Source organism: Neopelma chrysocephalum, unplaced genomic scaffold (genome assembly GCF_003984885.1).
Source record: "Neopelma chrysocephalum unplaced genomic scaffold, ASM398488v2 Primary Assembly neopelma1_44, whole genome shotgun sequence".
Lineage (NCBI taxonomy): Eukaryota > Metazoa > Chordata > Aves > Passeriformes > Pipridae > Neopelma > Neopelma chrysocephalum.
The window spans coordinates 12,746,639-12,760,668 of record NW_020897703.1 but is presented as its reverse complement, the minus strand read 5'-3'; the positions used below and the strand labels follow the sequence as shown (position 1 = coordinate 12,760,668).

Below are 14,030 nucleotides of genomic sequence, written 5' to 3'. Positions count from 1 at the left end.
AAATGCCACCTTGACAAAAATGTTAATCACCCAACCAAATGAGAAATAAAATACATAAAGTGATTGCCCCGTCAGTAGAGGTGAATTATAGACACCTTGGACTGTTACCCAGGCAACAGCAAACACCTTGACCCATAGAAAAAAACACGAAACTCCAGCCTTAACTAACCTCTTCAGACAAAATGAACATTCAGTGACGTGATTCTTACTACAATCCACTGAACTGCAACTTCCTTTTGTAATCTTCCAACTCTACATTCCTTTCAGTAGCGTAAAGAAATCCATACAAAGAATCTGAAGTCACACAATAACAGGGTCAGAGCTGAACATGGGAAAAACATGAAATAATCTTGGCAGTATAATCACCTTCAGTACTGAAATCAGAAAATACTCTCACTTTTTTGGTGTTTGCTCCATACTTTCAATGCAAAAGTAAAATACTTCCAAAGCACACCTATTTAAAATGTCATAAGCCTCTTCTATTGCTTTTGGAATGTAAATGGTGCAGTAAAATATATAAATAAGTATATATACATTTTCAAGATATATTTAATACAGAGAAATAAAAACAAGGTTTGCAAGTAATTCACTAATATTTAGGACGATGTGCTTATTTAAAAATAAAGATGTCTCTATAAAATGCCACAAGAATGCTTACTTAAATGTGCTACAAAATTAGCTTCAACAATTACCTGCATATTTCTATAAGATTTTAATTGAACATCTTGGGTACACTTCGTGGAAACTATTACTATATAGTCTGAGGCTTGCTTTCAAAATACCTTTCTGTAGACAATTTGTAAAAGAATAGAATCATACCATACACTGACTTAAACCATGTCTTATTGGCTTATTTTACTGGTAAAGGTTCTTCTGTCTTTTTTTAATTTCCCACATACAGGAGCATGGAAAACAAAACTTACACCCTGTTTCAAAATTTATTTTCTATTTAAGTAGCTTTTTAAACTGTATACATATTGATAGTCCTTGCAAAAACCTCTACAAATTTGCTGAGAAAAATAATTCTTTGCACATCTCTAGTAAAGATTCATCAGACTTATAGCTAAAGCCTCTGCTTTACCTGTAGAAAGCAGGTTTTGTGCTGAAAGACCTCCATGCACGAACCTGCTCAGGGGCTGTGCAGTCTTACCCTGTGATTACTTATTTTAAGCACTGTAGCAACACAGAGACTGCCCTCCTGACACGTCAGGGCTGACACAGAGAGCATGGAGTAAAACTGCCAGAGCTGAACACAGAAAAGACAACTATAAACACACATAACCCCCACAAACAAAAACCTTAAAACTTTTAAAGGACAGCATTCCTCTGCTGGCCAACCAGCAAGAAGAGATGCTTATTCTCAGAACTGTGTCACCCCCCAAACTGGACAGTCCATAGAGGACAATCTCAGTCTGCAGCTACAGTAGTAGCTGATTGATCCACTACTGCTCACACGTGAAGCACACCCAAGCTCTGCAGCCAGACTGACCACTTGCATGTGGCTCCAACTCAAGAAACATCTGTACATTCTGGTTTGAAAAAAGATGAAAGTTGGACAAAAGCTATATTAGGCCACTGAGACAAGTCAGAATTACAGTAGTCCATCATCATTCAGTCTTCTCTGGGTCCAAACATTACAAAGTGCTTATGTTACAGTATCAGTGATGTATTTTCCTACAGATGTTTGCATTTCCTCAAGACTGATCATGTCTAGTCAACATTTCCTTTTATTCTTTACATTTGATCTAGGACTGTGCCCCATTTTACTGCAAGATACAGTAGCCTTACTGTACAGAGAATTATTAACTCTTACTAAGTTTTTCTGTAAATCTCATCATAGTGTGTAATTACTTTAGATAGTATAAAACTTTACTTTAAAGCTTCATTTTATAACAGGAAACTGAAGTATAAAATGATAAGGTCAAAATTTTTAAGTCTTTGTCAACTTTAAGAGCTCTACTTGAGGTACATACTCACTCAAAGTGAACTGAACATATTTGCCACAGTAAAGGACAACATTCTCTTACTGGTTACCTGAAGAGTTGAATTTAGTGTTTTGCTTAGCTCCACTTAACATGCTTCTTTAGATGAGGGGGAAAAAAACCACCAAATACATAACAGGCAGTTATTTTTGTTTTCCAAATTTGAACACCTCAAAATTAAAAGAGACGGCTTTCTCATGCAATCAAACAAATCAACACAAATCAAAATGAATGTGGCACCTTTATACTTTCAACACTTGCATACAGCATTCACAGCATAAATTTTAATCACTTCCCACATTTGAGTCTATCTTTATTTCCACAATTTTCTGTAGAGGTAGACTTGCAAATTTTGATTTGAGTAAAAATCAGAAGTTAGTAGATAGAATATACTACTTAATAAGAAGTGACATAAATTAAAAAAAAAAATTAAAGTTTTGTATTTTAAAGGAAAAAAAGCATTGCTCCACTTACCTGGAGGGACTGGAACAGCTATTTTTTCTGTTTCCTATAAAGCAAAAGAAGAAAGGTGAATCAAATGCAGTGTAATTAATACTTGACCATCACAGTGCACTTTCAGAAGCGATCTGACTAACTGTATTTGTGTCACACTGTAGAATTCGGCATTTCTAAAAGTTAAAACTGATTGATGAAGAAAATGGAGGAGATAAAATTTGAAAAATAAAAACATTTGTCCTCATAATGAAAGTAAGATTGCCAGAAAGTAGCTCAGTAGATTCTGCAAGGAAACTACAACCCATAGTCCACAATATTTAAAGATTGTAAATATCAAAACCTGATGAACACGAAAACAGGAGCTGCTTCTTCAGACTACACTGCTTAGTAGAAAGGTTGTGCTATTTTGTAGAAGACATATGATCTGTTTCAGAGAGTTCTGGGGAAGAATAAGGAAGACTGGAACACCTGTAACATAATGTTCAGATTTTTTCTTTAAAAAAGTCAAATGTTACGCACTTTGTGCTGATATTACTAATTAACGCTTATATCTGATGTCTGAAGTTAATTCCATACCTTCCATGGTTTGTCTAAATTCTGTAGAGGGGAGAGCCTCTAGACAAGAAGAATAGATCCAAGAATCAATGATGATTAACTCAACAAGTTCAAATAAGAACAAGAAAGCCAGTTGGAGAGATAGTCACATATACAGAACAAAGCAGTTAAGTTCCTTCACCTCTGCTGAAGAAGCAGACTTCGTCTACAAGAAGACACATTTCTGGTAAAGAGAGAACACTAACGGCATTAGGAAAGGTCCTTAGGCCAAATGCTTCCTGTTGGCTGAATAGGTGGGTTCTAATTCAACCTTCTGGCTTCAGTATTTTTCAGAGGCACCTTGATCTTTCTTTAACTTATTAATAATTCAGGCTGTGTGACTACAGCTCTTGTAGATAAATGAAAAGTCAATGAACCTCAAAGAAGAAATACAGAGGGGTTAATATTCCACCCATCTTTTTACAATTTGCTTACAGAGATATAAGGGCTTACTTTCCCCAGCTCATTTATCTAGGTTTGGACGTCTTCATATTGCCCATCAATCTAACAAACATTAGAAATCCAACCTCCTTTTTCTACACTACTTTCAACAAATTAAAAAAAAACTTAACAAAAAGTTACTTCCTTTTCACATTTTCTCAGATTGCATCCCTGAATTATAAAATTGAATACAATAATTAAGAATTTAATTTTAAAAAATCTTTAAATATATCAAAAATATCCCGCTACAAGACTCCTCTTGCTCATTAAAAAAAAAAGATCTTATTCTTTCCTATAAGTAATTATATCAATGACCACTGGTATTTATCTAGAAAGGGAAACATACAATATTGCTTGGAATGCTTTACTGAAGAGAAGCTCCCATCTGAAGTGAAGCTAATGGAAAAGTTCTCAGGCTGCACTGAAACTGACACAGAATAAAGTTGGAAACAGTACAGCCCAGACTTGAAAAAAATATTTATTGCATGATTATTAAATATTGACTCATATTTCTATCACTAACTATAACCAATGCCTCCTTAGAGTGCACATTATATGTGAAACAAATGCAGTCGAGTTATGCGGGAGGACAACGATAACTTGAAATCTGTTAATTGTTAAAAAAAAAAAGTTAAAATTATTGAATCAAGTTGGCTGCTTTGAGAATAGTTAATGCATAGTTTTTATACAGAAATTCAAGACTATTTTAAGAAACCATTAAAAATGTTCATATTAGACATAAGAAACTTTTAAAGTTAGTAAAACTCCTTGGAGCTAGAAATATGCATTTGTAAGTTTAAATTTGTTAAGAATGGAAGAAAAAAAAGTTGATGACAGAAAAGGAATTTTTAGCACTATGTACATCCAAAATGTAATGAAACCATAATCAGAATAATATTTCAAGCTGTTCAACATTTTGTCACAAAAGAGAAAACAACACTTAATAAAAGTATTCAGCTTAAGAGCTGAAGGCACCTTATGTTAGATACTGCATAGTCTAGAAGTTTCTGGAAAAAGACATACCAAACATACTCATATTTCTAGAATCCAAGTTAGGATAGAAACATCAACTACATTGTGAAGATCAAAAGTTCAACTAGTTGATTAAGCATTAACATGCAATATCAGTATTGAAACATAAAGTCAAAATGGATTTTTAAAAGAGCTTCTTCACTTTATGGACACATTAAGGTTTTTTATTATTTCACAATTCTTTTGATGCACTATATAACAACCAATTCTTGACAAAATTACTGTTTTGTTTTTTAACAAGACAACAATTTTGATTCTTGAATGCAGAATTATAAACACTTGAGAGAATTTAAGTGAATGCCTAAATCAACTATAGTCTGCCCCTCTGAAATTATGTCTGCAACTGCATGTCCATTAACTGACAACAACCTGTTTCAGAGGAGGCTGAAGAAATCCCATTTGGAACACCTGGGGAAGATCAGGACCACTAGGCCTCGTCCTCATCCTATCAGCTGGTGCTGAATTTAGCATCTAACACTGATCTAGCAGTGTTATGACCTTAACTTCAGGAACATTTGTTTTTATTAACTTTTATCTGGCTTTACGCTCAGCAAGACTTGGGGACATGACATTCACTGCCATGAGTCCAATTTGACAAGAAGAAAACAAAACTATTATTTTAAAAGGCAGAAAATAAAATACACTTGGGCCATATTCGAGGTCCTATTTGGAAAGTAGAGAACGGTTCAGAATTTTCAGCTTTATTTAAATGTCTCATTCCAGTGCAAGGGAACAGGCGACAGCATCACTATTTGAAGATAAACATCTCCGGGAGACAGCAACACAAGGAAAAGCAAATGACTGACACAGAGCGCATGGACAGGACATGAAGACACACTCATGGATCTCCCTTCAAGAATAGGGATGCAAAAAGGCTATAGAATGAATAAGACTGCAGAAGCAACATGGCAGCACACACATGCCCTAACTACAAACATCAGGTTGCATCGTGGCATAAAACATTTGTGCCTGAAACACCGTGCAGCCATCACTGATTGAGAGCCTGTGATGTGTCTTTTTCACGTGAAAGCTTCAGAGACCTTCTATTAGGCAACTCGAGAGGCATAATGCACAATAACAGGCAAAGTTAATGAGGCAACTGGTCCGGGAGATCCACGGCCACGGCCAAACCCCAAGCAGGCCAAGACCTCCCTGTGGTGCAGAAAAGCTGTTCGCACCCCCCCGTCCAACGCCCCTCACACCCGCACTCCTCTCGGCCCTCTCCGCACCAGCACCGGCATGGATCGAGATCTCCTTCCAAAGCAGAAGATGGATGGGGAGGACGCCTCCTTGGAGCCGAGCCGAGCGGAAAGGCGAGGCCTGGCCGCCCCCTCCTCCCGCCCTGCGCCCACCGCCGCGGGCCGGGCCGGGCCGGGACGGGGCAGGTCCCGGCGCTGCCCCCGCAGGGCTCCCCGCTCCCGTATGCGCCGCAGCCCCTTCGCCCACCCGCTCGCTCCGCCAGGCCCTACCTCCGGGCGGGTGCCGGTGTCCGCGGCGCCGGCCGGGCCGCCCCGCCCCGCTCTAGGGGCGGCGGGAGCCGCAGGCCGCGCTGGGGGAGGGGGCTGCCGCGGAGAGCGGCGGCGGCGCCATGTTACTGCCTCCCGGGCATCCCCCGCCTACCGCCGCGCGGGCCGCTCACGCCGCGCCGTCCCCGGTGCCCCCGCCCGCCCGGCGCCGCCGCAGCGCGGAGGGAGGAGGAGCCGCGGGGCCGGGCCGGGCCGGGCCGGGCCGTGTTTACAAACTCACCCGGAACGCGGCCGCACCGCACATTAAAGGCCGGGTCCCCCGCGGGCTTCCGTCACCTCTCGCGAGATCGCCGCTGACACCTCCGCGGGGGCGGGGTGGTCACGTGGCGAGCGGGGGCGCGGCTGTCACACCCAAAGCCAGCGGGGCGGGAGCAGCGCCCGGTCCTGCCACGGACACCGAGCGCGGGGCTGCCCGGGGCTCCGCTGCCTCGTCGGGGCAGCACCTCTGCCGCGACAGCCGGGCCGCGCCGGTGCCGGGCCCAGCGCGGTGGGAGGAGCAGGATCTGTGCAGCCATGGCGGACGGGAGCGCGGGATGGAGCGCCCGTCCCCTGCTGCGGGAGGGTCGGGAGCTGCTGCGAAGGGAAGGCAGCAGGCAGGGTCTAAACCACTGCCTGGCTGTGCTCAGTGGCAAGTCTTCACGTGCTTGTCATATCTAATTTTTGGAATAATCAGACCTCCAAAGCCCTGTACTGGTTACATTACATTGGTTTCCCCATCTCTCTTCACACAAGTCGGGGCAGGAGCTTGGCGTGTGCCTGAAGCCGTGGTTCTGCTAAACGTTCACCATTGCTCATATATCAGAAATGCTGCAGCACTGTAGAATGATGGCAAGCACCTCTATTTTACACAGAACTAAAAGCATTTTGGATTAATTAAAAAAATATAACCCTATATGGCAACACAGTTTAGCTAGTATGTGCTCTGAATCACAGATGAAGTTTTAATTCTGTGCCTGTGTATCATTTCAAACTGTCTTGTTCTGAGACTGATCCGAGATTACGAGACTGTAACAATAAAGTATTTCTAAAAAAGTAGTGTTAGTCCCAGTAAAATACATTTTGTCTGAGTTTATCTGAACTTGCAAAAGACAATATAGTATGTTTCATTTCTTGTGTATTGTTTTGGTAGGCACTATGCAGCACTTTTGAAAAGTTCTTTGAGATATGGTAGGATAAAAAGCATTGCACAAAAGTACACTTTTCACTTAAAGGTGGTATTATTCTTTAATGTAGCATGTTGCAAAGGACTCAAATGTGAGTGCAGAAGAGAGGAATGGAGATCTTAAATATTTCTTTCTTCACAGAGCAACTAAAAGCTGTATTGGAAGCAAGCATTTTTCAATGGTTTAGTTCCACCATCACATGGCAGCAGCAGTCCTGAGCCTAAACAAAAAAACCTGAACTGCAAGTACTTTTCTTCAGTCTGAAACTGGTGCAAAAAAACAGACAGAGGGAAACGAGGAAAATGAGAAAACCAGCAGCAGGATGTTCACTTTTACCTGCAGCAATAACTTAAGAGCGTAATTGCTAACATAAGCATTTCCTTCATTATCCATTAGAATAACACGCTGTGCACACCACTTCCAGAGATGGCGTCAGGTCTGATCTACCTGAACAGCGGGAAGAACAGTTATTCAGAGACAATGAAGATCTCTGCTTCACTTAGCTTCATCTTCAACAATGAAACATGAGCACAGTCTTGGGAGTCTGGAGAACCTCTAATACAAATTCGCATGAGTTGACAATCCCTATGGTCAGCACAGTCCATGTCAGAAGAAACCGTGAAAAAGGTTTCAAGGAAGTGAAGCCTACAGTATCACCTCAAAAAATTTTAAATTTGGTTTCTCTGACTTACAGAAAGATTTTTTGATGTAAACTGTTATGGAGAAGATTGAGAGACCTTGGTCTGTTCCTGCTCTATCAATCCAAAGAGGTTGGATTGGTGTTTTCTTTGGTAAAAAAAAAAATTAGTCTTTTACACATTTATAGTTGACACTTTTGTGAGCATTTTAGGAAAACAGAGTACTTTGTCAGACCACTCAAATTGACCAACTAAGCTCTGTTTTTTAAGAATAGGGAAAATGGAGGAATAGAGAAAGGGTTCAATGTGTCCTGTGATAGTTCAGCTGTCAACATCTGCCCATCACTCGTTAACTCTAAGCCCCTTATTGTCTATAAGGAGGATAATCCTCTGTGTGAAGGTTTGTGGCCATGTTTTGAAAGTCCTTGATTAATCTTTATCTGTAAAATCCAGATCCGATTCTTTCACGATTGGCATAACCAAACAGCCATTTTGCTTGAGTTTGGCCTATGTTCATCAGTCTGAGTGATTTAAAAGATAACAAGCTTGGGGAGATGCTACTACTAAAACAGACTTCACATCCAGATACAGGATCACCCAAGATGTCCTGCTGCCTTTCAGGAAAGGCTGATCACAAGAAAAAGGGTACATGTTGACACGGTGAAGCATATGGGAAAATATGGGATGTAAATCCAGAAATTATTATTCAAACCTGATTCAAGTAACTCATGGTGACTCAGGTGGCTTTCTTACTGAGATTATGGAGCAACAGCTTAGCCGGGTCTTCTATCTACACCGAACATGTAATAACAACTCAGCAGAAACATTTTATTTGCAAACAAATTCCTAAGTAGAATTAACAGAGCCGGAGCTAGACTTGACTGAGACAAGTTTGAAGATGCCTGTTTGGCCAAATCTCAGTGAGAAGGAAATCTGAAGCTTGAATTAAGCTAGTCCACTACTGTCCATGATTTTAGGAAATGTAGATTGCAGTATCAGATACTGGCAGACATCTCTGCTGTACTGAAAGAACAGAATAAAGTTCATCACCTACCAGGACAGCAGTACACATATGAGTTTTAGTCTAGATTATCTACCTTTCAACCAGGGTAAATGCACTGCATGTCAGCTCTGCAACTCAACAGCTGAGAATGGGTAATAGCCAGTTCCTAAAATCAACACTGCACGAGTGTAGATATGGAAGATACCTGCAATATCCTTTACCTCCTACCCCTCTCCACAAACTCCTGATTTCCACATCTTGTCATATAAGACTCTTCTTGTATTGTGATAAAGCTAATACTTAAAGATGCTACATATTCTACACTCCTGAAATTCACATATATAAAAGGATGTTCTCTGTGTTAGAGATGCCTATTTTCTCCTAAGAGCATGTGGGGAAAGCTACTTCTCATGCTAGGGCCAAGTTATGTTACATGAATCACAGAATCATTTAGGTTGGGAAACACCTTTAAGGAGAGGTCTCAGAACTTTAAGATCATCAAGCCCAACTAGTAACCTAACACTGCAAAGTCCACCACATCTCTGTAAACACCAATCTGGTACTTTTTAATTCAGATGAAAAATCTTACCTGCATCTTGCACTGATCTGAGAGTCAGTAATCCTCTCTCCACTTCCTACAGGATAGGCAGATTAAAGTTTTCTATATTTAATTCAGTAATTACCCGTTTAATAGGAAGATGACAGAACATTTAACAAGCTCACTCACATTCTTACCAAGTTCAGCTTGTATTTGTCAAATGATCAGATTAATATTCTGAATGAAGTTTGAGATGTGATCAACTCCCCGACCAGATTACTATAGTAGCACAAAGTATTTTGCTCCAAGTGTAGATGACACTATAAATGCATTTAGATTGTTACAAGACAGATACTACGAGAAGGACGGATAGATACTGCAGCAATATTTTTGTAACAAAAATGCTTTGATCCTAATGCTCTTAAAAAAATTTGCAAGATAATGCAGGGCTGACTTTACAAAATTAGGAAACTGGAAGCTCTTCCTTTTAATTAGGTGTAGCCAAGAATGCAGTATAATATCAGAGTGTCACAACTAAATGCCTTGGACCAAACTGAATCAATCATTTAGTTCAATGGGGACACAGGTCAGATCCAAGTAGAAAACTTTTACCATGGTAATCAAAATTTCTAGTGTAGCTGAAAACTGACACAAAGAGAACTTTCTTAAACCTTCCATGGATTTGTGTTTAGCTCTTTCTATTAAGAGGTGCCAGAACAACTTATGTGTCAGCTAGCTTGAGAAAAACCAAATTGTGCAGAGAAACAGTGCTCAACGTTTAAAACGCAAATAGGAGGGCGGCCAGCAGTACAGCCTTTCACACTTCATCTCTGCATCCTTTCATCTTTCAAAGATAAGCCACGTGGATTTTACCAAACAAGTCACATGACCATCTATATTAATGTTTGACTTGAAGTCATTGTTTGAAAGGTCCTATGCAATATGTCATTATCAGGAAAAATCCACAGCAACTGAACAACAAAATGCCATCTTCCAGATATCCTAGTGAGAAAGACAATAAATGCAGGCAACAGGTTGACAGTTAAAGTTATCTTTAATGAAATGACTTTGGAAATAGCATCAATTTCCATGACACCAACATTTTGGGAGTCCCATAAAATGCAGTTACATTCCAATGCCAGTATTTCAGGCAGATCTCCATTCACATGGCAAATAGGATCAAGAAAGCAACCATCAGACAGAAGAGACCCATAGCTTCAGACAGGGCGAATCCCAGGATAGCATATGAGAACAGCTGCTGCTTCAGAGAAGGATTTCTAAAAGAAAGTGAAGGTGTAAGACCTTTTTATCTTTACAATTAAGATGTTTCTCACACAGTTTAACCTCATACTTCCTTGATACAGAACAGGAAACTCCAATAAATCCAAGCAGAACTATTTTTTTGCAAGGATTTCACTGAAGACAAATGAGTTGGCCATTAAGACTAGATTCAGGTTATGCAGATGGTACAGGGATTTTCCAAATGAGCAGTTTTTATGACTACGCTCATATATACTTTTGAATTTGACTTCTCTACATCCTCCCATGCAAAAACTATAAGCACTATGCTTTAGACATTTATTTCACATCTGTGACATGAAACTATACTCCCAAGGTAGTTTATAATGTTTTAAGCAGCTCAAGACAAATACAGGAACTGAAACCACCGGGGGGGGGGGGGTTGAAATTCACAGCAATTTTTTGCAAAAATGCAATGAATATACCTTCAAGAAGTGAGAGAAAAAAGTATTCAACATAAAACTATGAAGTAATGTTCTACAACTTCTTATTGACATGTTCATGCCAAATTCAAAAACCAATGCATTAATTTTGTACTGAAAATACTTGTCTTCAGTAGGGCTTAAAAATCTTTGTTAAGAAATAAGACTTAAGTCTTAACTGGCTGAAAGAGTAATGAAGAACATGAAACCTTTTTTATGCCTGTATCAGTTCTGCTCTTTCATGATGCCATGTGAACTATTTATACAACAGGAATGTTGCAAAATTATGTGGAAATTCATCCCTACTACAAAATCCCCACCCTCACCCCCTTCAGATTTCTAGAAGGAATGATAACTCATTTGATAAATTACATAATTTGAGTGCAAAGCTGAATGTGTTAGAAAACTGAATTAAACATCCATTTATAAACAACAATCCTGACTATGAAGACTAACCACACAGACTCACACTCCTTATTACCAGTTTTCAGACCGTTTTTCTCTAGGACTTTTCCCCTCACATGGGAAAAGACCCAGGATGGATTTTTAATTCGTTTCTAGGCTGAAACACTGGACTTCAGTGACTGAAAGACCAAGCAAGTCTAATGGTGCAATTTCTTTCATGGCTCTCCTCCAGATAGAGTGTACAAAGTTCTGAATTTAACAGAGCTGTCCTGATGAATATAGTACAGTTTCATATGGTTCTATTCAGCCATGTTTATCAGTAACAGTAATCATTAACAGAATTTATTACAGTGCCAACATCCTTACTACAACTTAGCTGATCTGGGGGTTCTGTCTCAAGACACATCTGCATACAACTTAAGAGTTTTAAAAGAGAGAGAGATTGATTACCTGGCATAACCAATGATTAGACTACCGAAGACTGTTCCAATACCAGCACCAGAACCAGCCACACCTACTGTGGCTGCACCAGCACCAATGAATTTGGCAGCAGTGTCAATGTCCCTGCTGATAGCACTAGTCTGGAATTCTCTAAGTGCTAGTCGGGAGACAGTATTTTGGGCCCCATTAACTGTTGAGTTGCCCTAAGAAAACAAAAGAAGAAAAAGCATTATATTCAGACATAAGACCATGTGGCAGTGTTATTATCCAGTATTAAAAGTTGTATTAGATCCAATGTCTACCTCTTTGTCCAAGTGATGACATTGTAAGAGTTAAAAACTTCAGAATGTTACCTGTTCCACCTGAAAGCATCAACTTTAAATGTGAAAGACTTCTCAGGGTAAACAGCAAGACAACAACAAGTATTATTAGGTGTTTCACTTAAGTTAAGTTTCACACTATAGGTATTTGAGTTAGTACAAGTGAACTCTAGGCTGAGGACATTTAGGCTCACCAGGTAATTTAAGAAGATACAGAATTTTGTTTATAAGGTACCTCTCCATTCTTGATCTCTGGCCTAGACAACACAGACGCCGAAAGTGGTCTGTACAAGACTCTTGATCCAGCACGGATCTGCAAGAGGAGGGAAAAAACTATAAAAAAAGAAACATTTGATCACAGCCGTTCCATACAATAGTCTGTAAGATTATAAGGCTATTAGCTACTAAGCCATTTGTCTTCCTTGAAAGACGGCCATCTCTGCACAACTGGGTATACAATCAATGATAGAGAAGCAAGCACTGTCATGCAATCTGACAGCACCGTTCTCAGCAGATGTTAGTGCAAACAGTCACATCATTCAACGACCCTGTACATGCATTATGCTGACAATGTACCAAAACAGCAACAAAAAGGCCCGACAAATCAGCAGGCAGTGATATGCGTTTTGAAATGAAAAAATAAAAGCCTTAAAAATGAATTTCAAAGCTGTTAAATGCACAGGTGTAATCTAAAGTTTTAAATCTAGCGAGGCACAAATGAATGAATTCTCTTTCACAAGAGGCCTGCATGTGTCCTTGGGCTCCCGGCAGCGTAAGGTCATATAAGCTCTTGCACAAAGCTCTTCCTGCAGGGTAAACCTGTACCTGCACCATGCAAAACCACACATTCTGCAGGCCAGAGAGATCGTTTTCATGCAGGTCACTCTTTTGTCTCCGCAAGGGCAAAAAGTCCCGGCCTTGCACAGGACAAGCAACAGGCTGGAGTTTGACCTACAGCGAGGCGCGGAGAGCAGCAGGCCCAAGAGCCACCGGCTGCGCTGCCCTCCCCCTCTGCTGCTGTGTGCGGAGGCCCCTCACCTTGGCACCGGGCCGCGGCCCCCGCCAAGGAGGCGGGAAGGAGAACGCGGCCCTGCCGCAACCCGACCGCCCCTCCCTCGCCCCTCCGCACTTGGGCGGGCGGCTCTCGCTACGGGCTCGTTCCAGGGCCCCGCCGCAGGACCCACAGGCCCGCCCGACCCGCGGGCGCCCCGCGTCCGCCACGGCCCCCGCCGCCGCCGGGGACGCAGCCACTGCGGAGGCGCAGGCGCCCCCGCGGGCCCCCACTCACCAGGGAGGACGAGGTGGCGAGCTTGGCGCAAGCGAACATCTTAGCGGGCGGCGTCCCGGGGGTCGCGATCCGGCGTCTCTGCGGAGAGGGAGAGAGTGAGGGAGCGGCGAGCGGGGGCGGCGATGGTTGCGGATGGCGCGGGGGGCGCGGGTCTCACCGTGCGGCTGCCGCGCTCGGGCCGAGGGCGGGCGGGCTGGGCCGGGCTGCGCAGGCGCGGCGGGGCCGGGCGGCGGAAGGGGCGGGGCGCGCCCAAGGTCACTTTGTGCCGGCGCCATTGGCGGCCGCGGGGGGCGCGGTGCGCGCGCGCGCGCGCCATTGCTCCCGCGCAGCCGCAGTCGCACCGCGCCCGCCGGGGGCGGGGCAGGGGCGGGGCGAGAGGGGCGGGGCGACTGCTGAGGGCGGGGCGGGGACGGGGTGTTGGTGACACGGTGTTGCGGTAGCGGTGTCGCGGTGGCAGTGACACGGTATCGCGGTGGCTGCGT

General features: G+C 42.3%; 2 protein-coding genes across 8 annotated transcripts in view; both read right to left on the bottom strand.

The window, feature by feature from the left end:
- Positions 1-6,347, bottom strand: part of ATF2 (activating transcription factor 2) — a 47,463-nt gene extending 41,116 nt beyond the window's left edge. For 4 of the 7 annotated variants that reach the window (XM_027678501.1, XM_027678505.1, XM_027678507.1 and 1 more), the window contains exons 1-2: positions 6,252-6,347; positions 2,457-2,490 (exon numbers count right to left, since the gene is read on the bottom strand). The gene's annotated coding sequence lies outside the window, so the exon portion shown is untranslated. Of the gene's footprint in view, positions 1-819; positions 845-2,456; positions 2,491-5,734; positions 5,754-5,974; positions 6,044-6,251 lie in introns of those variants that run through there. The other 3 variants (XM_027678502.1, XM_027678503.1, XM_027678504.1) reach the window with 3 other exon arrangements.
- A 4,061-nt stretch (positions 6,348-10,408) lies between these two features.
- On the bottom strand, positions 10,409-13,741 carry ATP5MC3 (ATP synthase membrane subunit c locus 3). The gene is made up of 5 exons (XM_027678508.1): positions 13,706-13,741; positions 13,549-13,626; positions 12,496-12,573; positions 11,950-12,143; positions 10,409-10,650 (listed from the first exon to the last, which is right to left on the bottom strand). The coding sequence occupies exons 2-5, from the start codon at positions 13,585-13,587 to the stop codon at positions 10,536-10,538; spliced, it is 426 nt and encodes a 141-aa protein (XP_027534309.1). The 5' UTR covers positions 13,588-13,626; positions 13,706-13,741; the 3' UTR covers positions 10,409-10,535.
- Positions 13,742-14,030: the final 289 nt, after the last annotated feature.